This window comes from Mya arenaria, chromosome 4, assembly GCF_026914265.1.
Source record: "Mya arenaria isolate MELC-2E11 chromosome 4, ASM2691426v1".
Classification (NCBI taxonomy): Eukaryota; Metazoa; Mollusca; class Bivalvia; order Myida; family Myidae; genus Mya; species Mya arenaria.
Window position 1 is genome coordinate 34,915,078 of NC_069125.1, and position 8,692 is coordinate 34,923,769.

Below are 8,692 nucleotides of genomic sequence, written 5' to 3' on the forward strand. Positions count from 1 at the left end.
TATTATATAAAAAGTGTATATGAAATTCAATTCATTATTTGTTTTCGTTGTTTATTTTCGTTTGATTTTCTTAAAAAATGGTTCTTTAATATATAATTGTACAGATACGAATTTAATTGACGTTTAGATGGTGTAAATTTGATGAATATATTTAAACATTATTAAACCATAAACCAGCGGTTGTGACAGCGGATCAGAAGTACAGGATTTAGGTTCTTCATATTGCTTTTAATAAGTACTCGCAGATAAAGAATTTCTTCTATTTACTAGTTCTAGTTCCTCGCTTGCATCGCGGCTTATTAGCGCACTGAGTTTCTATTTCTTATATGAACCAACGTATCTGGATTCAGCCATCATGTTAGTTTAAACTTATTTAATTTTACAACGATTGTGAAACAAGCTATCGCAACTTATATTTATGACTCTAGTTAGCACGATGTTGCGCTAGAGTGTGTTCTTGAGTTGTGGGGGAAACCGGAGTACCCGGAGAAAACCCACTTGTCCGGCTTGGTGACCACTAACCAAACTCACATGCGCCATGGCCGGGATTCGAACCCGGGTTGCCTTGGTGAGAGGCGGATGCGCTAACATCTGCCCTAACCGGACAACCATGATGTTATCATAAGTTATGTAGTTATTCACCCGACTTTCAACGCTTAACAATATCTGTATTAAAAAAGAAATGAACTTATTCCTGCATTGAAATAGATTCGTGTAATTTGTACAAAAATACTCTGTAGAAATATGTACTGAATTGATAAAAACTAAATACAATTTCCTAACTCATTTCATCATGCTAATTGAGAGGTTTTGAGCGTATTTTGTCATTATCTTAAAAACAATACCAGTTAAATATTAACAGCTATAAAGATTAGGATTATGGGAGCTTTAAATTAGACTTTACTCGTATATCAGATATAATATGACTTTATCACACAAATAGTTATTTAAGGGTTAAGTTCATACTCGCATATGAACCAAAATCGTGCTTCACAGTTAATGTCGTTCCACTGAAGCTGTATTCCTATCCATCCATTGACACAGTCGTCATTGTCCGCATAATTATCTGGTTGACCGTCTTGCCAGTCTGTGAACTCAACTGGGCTTCCATCAGATAATTTGTATACCCCTTCCACATCAAAGTCCTGCACAGACATCCACACGCCGTTAATTGTATCTAAAACAACACTTGTTAACATAATATTAGTATTTCCAACAATTTATAAAGTATGAAAATTACTTTGATCGTTAAACCATTTTTTTATTGCGATTCATCTTTCAATGTTCTTGCTATTGTAGCACACGCCCGCTGTATTCAATTGTCAATTGTAGACATACGCAAACCATAATTATCTTTAAGAATAGCTTAATTTTTGATAAACATTATTTCATTACAATATCTACCACTATTAAATATTTTTATAAAGATAAGGATTAGGGATCAAGCCTATGACCCATATACTTGATTTTGAGCATGACCATGTTATCGATTTACTGGCTAAGGTCACAAATCCGAACACATTTTGAGGTTTATCTTTGAGAGTTTTGTTGAAGTAAGTTAAAATTGCGTATGAAACAGCTTTGGTTAATTTGACAACATCTGTCAAAGTACAGATTCACGATCTCATCAATTTTATGTCGAAAATCGTTCATTTTATAGAAGTAAATCACCCTTAAATTTATGCTATGGAGGGCACAAATACCGAACACTTGAAAAGCGAAAATACATTATCATACAATCATAATTAATAAGTTTGCTATATTTAATAAACACTTAGCTGCAAAGTAATTTATTGTTTTCGATGTTTTTCAAAACATGCAATTCAAATGTAAAGCATGATTTCTTTTTATAAATATTTTGACTGTAGGTCAACATAACTGCAAAACCTAAAGTTGCGCGTACGTCCTCTGACGTCATTCCCCGTGTGCTACATTTTGATCTTTGAGCATTGAATGGCATTTGTTTAGAGAAAATGCACTCAACAAAACAAGATAAAACTCCGCAAGTGTGACCAAGGCAAGCCTTTGTATTGATCTAGATCATCGAATAATCGATCACGGTAAACAAACATGTGCTTTAGCTGGTGTTCGGGAGTTGTGCCCTGTTCGGAAATGTACCGTCAACCAGTATCCATTATGTAATGGGCACATGTTTAGTATAATCCGATAGTCTGATACGAACCGTAAGAAGATCACATGTTCATAGGAATACTTGAGTCTTATAACAACAATAAGACTTCTTAAAATAATATGGAATGGTTAGAACAGGATGGAAGCAAATGCTCAAAACTTTTGTCTTATTAGAACAATAAAGAAACACATTTTCATTATAATACTGAAGGCGTATTAGAACAAGAACAAGGAGAGAGGCACATATTCATTAATGTGGTCATATTAGAACAAGAAGGACAACACATAATCATTGTTAAACTTAAGACTTAAGAAGAAGAAAATCACATATTTATTTTTATAATGTAAGATTATTAGAAGAAGAAGGACATAACAAAGAGCATACCAACATCGCTGTTGTATTGTTCGTAGAAGTATGTTTTAATTGCCTCCCACTCTGCAGCGTTGTTAACATCGAATATATGACCATTGTCCCAACTAGCACATGACCACTGAAGCACACAAATCATCACAATGATACATTCCAAAAATGTGATCAAAATTTCGTAATAACAGTCTTAAATTGGGTAAGCAACTCGAGTAACACAGGTTTAGAAGTGAACAAGTCGAGTAAGACTATTATGAATTCGCTTATTCGATTACTGCAATCACCACCCAATTTGATTATGGTTGACTAATAAGATAATTTAAGTGAACTCTAACATGAGAACAGTTAATTGCAAATAACATCCTTAAACCTGGCAAAGAGAGCTATATAGATGTGTCACCTCCTATGCCTATTAATCAACCCGAGTAACAAGAGTAGTTAACCCGAAAAAAATCATGTTTAAAAAGTAGGGATGCAAACGAATATTCGAATATTCGATCAAACGTTTGGTATTCGAATGTCAAAATCGGTATTCGAATGTTCGAAAAAAAAAGTTCAATAAAGAGAATAAAAACACTTTTGCCTACAACACTATTGTTGTTTATAAAGTTCGTTTGTCATGTATTTATAACGATTGGCCCCTAATGCCAGAGGTGTTAATGTGATGACAATACAATAAACATGCGTCATAATAATGTCATTTAGGGACATATCGTCGGGTACTATAAAAAGTCCCCCTACTTTTAAATAACTGGCTAGGAATTGGCTTAAGAACCAATATGTTGTCATGGCTGCAAATTAATCTGCGCAAATCGCCGTGATGATGAGAATTATGTTGTTACGTATGCGTGCTTTAAACTGTGTCCAAGCTTCGATACAATGCTCGTGCTTTGAAATGTAAATGTATAGTATAGTGTTTTAAGATATGTTTCCTCTATAGTTGTACAATAGATGAGTCAAATCCACTTATGTTTTCATTTTATTATTTTACTAGTTCCCGAGTTGGTTTGCGTTTACCATAGTTTTCCATAGTTATACTTAATCAGTTCAGAGGTCAATCTCAGAACGAGGCCATCCTACGGAAAGACCCTATATTGACGCAAAACAATATTTGACTAGGAATCCATCTAATTTCACAGCGGAATTGAAATTATTCGATTTTATTGTTTGTCTGTTTATAATGTATTGCTTTTTTCGTCCTGAAAATGGATATTTTCAAAGACTCATTAAGGGAAATCAGAGTCCGCCGCGCGCACTGGCTACGATAAAGTAGAGTAAAAATGCCCCGGCTATTACTGCAGTAAATAATAATAGTAGTTTAATTCATGTTCTAAAATTTTGATAATCGAATATTCAATCGAAAGAATTACCGAATATTCGAATATCAATTTTGCCATTCGTTTGCATCCCTATTAAAAAGGAACACAAAATAATTGGATGTTTAATGTTACAAAAACTATGTGGTTTTAGCTTTATGTTGTATGATCCCAGGAGGGTAATCTAGGATTTCCAAGAAATACTCTGGAATTGACATACACAATAGCGGCATAACCCCTGCGGTTCTTAACACTTTATATGCAAAGTCGTGAGTGTAAACAGTTTCTTTCCGCTTCTCTATAGAAATACACTTGTTAATATAAGACGTGCTCTCTGCTTTAAGAAGCGCGTCGTCATGCAACCAATATAATACGACGGAACATTTCTTAAACATTATATATATATGTATATATTGTAATCACCAATAAAACACATAATTCATCAATGGAAAAAAACAATTTACAGATAACTAAGTCTGAAGCAGAAGATAACAAACACCAAATCAACCCTAAAAATCATTTTTCAATCAAGCCAGAATTCAAGTGTTATGCTGCAATTTTATTTTTTTTTATCTTTGGTTGTTTTTCGGATTTCCAAAAGCACTTTGCTTTCATATGTTTCGCTGACAGTGTATGGTCGGTTGGTATATCATGTAGATGGAAAGCAAGAAAGGCCATTGCTTTTTGGCACCTCCACTTAAGTTGGGCTTCCCTAATGAAACGAGAATTTGGTTTGTAACACGGGGCGGGGCATAGGAGCGGTTATATTAAAATTGTTTTTCATGGTTTGATGCCATGTTTTACCTTTTCCCTTGAAATGCCCATTGTAACTTACCTCTGCTGCATTTTTGTCTACTTTATCTTTCTCGAGCAGGTAACAAGATCCTCCATAGTACATCCAACCACTGGGACAATATTTCGTACAGGAGAAACTTCCTTGAGTGCCGACACATTCCTCGTCAGACTGACACGGAGAAGACAGACACTCGTTTTCTTCTGCAATAATGAACGAGACTCGTTCACAGAATTTACGTTTAGGATTTTGAATTTTTTGGCTGAGCTTATGGGACAAATGAATTGATGAGCATCTTTACTCTCAACTGGTATGTCGGGTGCCTGGCAGGAAGGCAATCGGTTCCAATTTATTTAACCAGCTGCTGGGTCAGCAACCGAGCATATCAAAACAGGCCTCGTTTGGTGCTCGTCCTTTCAACCTCAGAGTTACTTTGTTATATAATGACTGAACACACATTTACCATTAAAATAACAATTACGTACGTAACTTTGCTATATTCGGAAATGTAAATCAACAAATAAATACTCCTGATATCAATTGAATTTTACATTCAATACGATATTTGTTTAACTACTTGGTAAAAAATGATATATAACTCGCCAAGATTCGTGTTAATCAATTTTAGAAAACTCGTTTAATTAATTCCTTACAGATTTACCACTAATGTGATATAATCTTTAAAGTACATAGAAGACAGATTATATTAATATATAAACAATTTAATTAAGCACCTTTATGCTTGTTATGTCATTTTAACATCGCAAGTTAATATTTCTTACGACGTACCACCAGCAGAGTTGAACACGATCTTATTGCACCAGATGGACTACGGAAAAGCGTACTTTGAGATACTTATTTCTTGCAGGTTTATGATACGATCTTTATGTAATAATGTTGTAATATTCACTTATTTTATATGATTTTCTTAAGATTTCACTGCACATCTAAAATAATTGTTGAAATATTGTTATGCTTCGTTTTGACCTCAGTTCAATTTGGGAGGAAGATTTGTTATTGGTCCCAGGTTGAAACCATACAAATAGGAGGGGTACGGAAAAAGGTACCTTGAGATAAGTATTTCTTGCAGGTTTATGGTACTATCTAAAGGTAAGAATGTTATAAGATTTTTCTTATTTCATAGGATTTTCTTAAGATTTTACTGCACATGTTAAATAATTGTTTAAATTTTGTTTTATGTTCCGTGTTGATCTCAGTTGCATCCTTACACATTAGGGAAGCATAAACTATAACTTAAAGCGATATTCGTATTCGAAATTCATTTTAAGATATTTCAATAGTTCAAGTGTTTAATTCTCTTTTGACACTTTCACCGTATTTGGTTTGTAAACTAAAAAGTGTAATGTACACACAATATAGCTCCGCAGACACCATAAACCGTTTAACGTATCTGTGATCGTTTACGCACAACAGTCAAACTATAACGGGCGGTATTTAGCGTATGTCTTCCTTCTGTTTACGACAAGGTTGCAATTTACATCTCACATACGAAAAGAAAGCTTTGCTGCATGTATGCGTATTATTCATTTTTTAAAAATGCTGGCATTCCTTGGTCACAATGCATTTCCGTCAACTCACGTACACTAGTGAATGAGAAACAGACATTCGCTAAGTTCAGATTTCAGCGGACCCACACGGATCGGAAATGCATTGATCACAAACTGATTCTGTTTCGGGTCAATTTCATGTTTATTAATCTTCCCTTATTGACAAATCAAACTATTTTTACTCGTTTTTGTAAAGAAATTGGTAGCCTACCTTGTTCACAAAGTGGCCCCGTCCATCCAGTTTCACAGTCACACCAGTAGCTGTCAACCGTAGCTACACATGTGCCATGCGATCCACACGGAGTGCTCATGCAGGGATCAGTGACAGGTATGCTTTCTGTAAATGCAAAGACGTTTTATTCGCATCGTGTAAACAGATGCACTATTCACGATTTTTTACATCCAGACCCAGATTGCGACATGCATAATCTTTTTATGAAATCCTGCCTCGGTCTGGAAAAAATGTGTGGATTTTTTTTAAGATCATATTATCGTCCGATAGACTCCACGCGTACTCTAACCAACCCAACTGTGTTTATTTCCCCGATAGTGACACCACTTACGGAACTCATTAATTTTATTTACACCAATAGCTCATTATTTCTTACCAGAATTGTTAGTAAAATACGTAATTTCATTTATGAAAACCTAACTGTAATCCTTTCTCACCCATGCTGTAAATAGAAAGACCCGACCGATTTCATATAAACAACATATGATAACACTTTTCATATACGGTAAGCACTGTTTCATGTGCCAACTAATCTAGTTAAGATGTCAATTGGGAAATCATTATAAGTTAAGATCGGATGTAATACTTTACTTTTGTATATACCCGTTGTCATTCAGTACGTTTTCTGTCCCATCTCTTAAAACGCGCGAAATAATACTTTTTTGACGTAACACCAGCAGAGTGGAACTCGACCTTATTGTACCAGGAGGAGTACGGAAAAAGGTACCTTGAGATAAGTATTTCTTGCAGGTTTATGGTACTATCTAAAGGTAAGAATGTTATAAGATTTTTCTTATTTCATAGGATTTTCTTAAGATTTTACTGCACATGTTAAATAATTGTTTAAATTTTGTTTTATGTTCCGTGTTGATCTCAGTTGCATCCTTACACATTAGGGAAGCATAAACTATAACTTTAAGCGATATTCGTATTCGAAATTCATTTTAAGATATTTCAATAGTTCAAGTGTTTAATTCTCTTTTGACACTTTCACCGTATTTGGTTTGTAAACTAAAAAGTGTAATGTACACACAATATAGCTCCGCAGACACCATAAACCGTTTAACGTGTCTGTGATCGTTTACGCACAACAGTCAAACTATAACGGGCGGTATTTAGCGTATGTCTTCCTTCTGTTTACGCCAAGGTTACAATTTGCATCTCACATACGAAAAGAACGCTTTGCTGCATGTATGCGTATTATTCATTTTTTAAAAATGCTGGCATTCCTTGGTCACAATGCATTTCCGTCAACTCACGTACACTAGTGAATGAGAAACAGACATTCGCTAAGTTCAGATTTCAGCGGACACACACGGATCGGAAATGCATTGATCACAAACTGATTCTGTTTCGGGTCAATTTCATGTTTATTAATCTTCCCTTATTGACAAATCAAACTATGTTTACTCGTTTTTGTAAAGAAATTGGTAGCCTACCTTGTTCACAAAGTGGCCCCGTCCATCCAGTTTCACAGTCACACCAGTAGCTGTCAACCGTAGCTACACATGTGCCATGCGATCCACACGGAGTGCTCATGCAGGGATCAATGACAGGTATGCTTTCTGTAAATGCAAAGACGTTTTATTCGCATCGTGTAAACAGATGCACTATTCTCGATTTTTTACATCCAGACCCAGATTGCGACATGCATAATCTTTTTGTGAAATCCTGCCTCGGTCTGGAAAAATGTGTGGATTTTTTTTTAAGATCGTATTATCGTCCGATAGACTCCACGCGTACTCTAACCAACCCAACTGTGTTTATTTCCCCGATAGTGACACCACTTACGCAACTCATTAATTTTATTTACACCAATAGCTCATTATTTCTTACCAGAATTGTTAGTAAAATACGTAATTTCATTTATGAAAACCTAACTGTAATCCTTTCTCACCCATACTGTAAATAGAAAGACCCGACCGATTTCATATAAACAACATATGATAACACTTTTCATATACGGTAAGCACTGTTTCATGTGCCAACTAATCTAGTTAAGATGTCAATTGGGAAATCATTATAAGTTAAGATCGGATGTAATACTTTACTATTGTATATACCCGTTGTCATTCAGTACGTTTTCTGTCCCATCTCTTAAAACGCGCGAAATAATACTTTTTTGACGTAACACCAGCAGAGTGGAACTCGACCTTATTGTACCAGGAGGAGTACGGAAAAAGGTAGTACCTTGAGATAAGTATTTCTTGCAGGTTTATGGTACTATCTAAAGGTAAGAATGATATAAGATTTTTCTTATTTCATAGGATTTTCTTAAGATTTTAC

General features: G+C 34.9%; 1 protein-coding gene across 1 annotated transcript; it reads right to left on the minus strand.

The window, feature by feature from the left end:
- Positions 1-904: 904 nt before the first annotated feature.
- Positions 905-6,490, minus strand: LOC128230609 (echinoidin-like). Its single transcript, XM_052943027.1, has 4 exons — positions 6,386-6,490; positions 4,649-4,809; positions 2,516-2,621; positions 905-1,177 (listed from the first exon to the last, which is right to left on the minus strand). Exons 1-4 carry the CDS (start codon positions 6,483-6,485, stop codon positions 948-950), a joined length of 597 nt encoding a protein of 198 aa, XP_052798987.1. The 5' UTR covers positions 6,486-6,490; the 3' UTR covers positions 905-947.
- Positions 6,491-8,692: the final 2,202 nt, after the last annotated feature.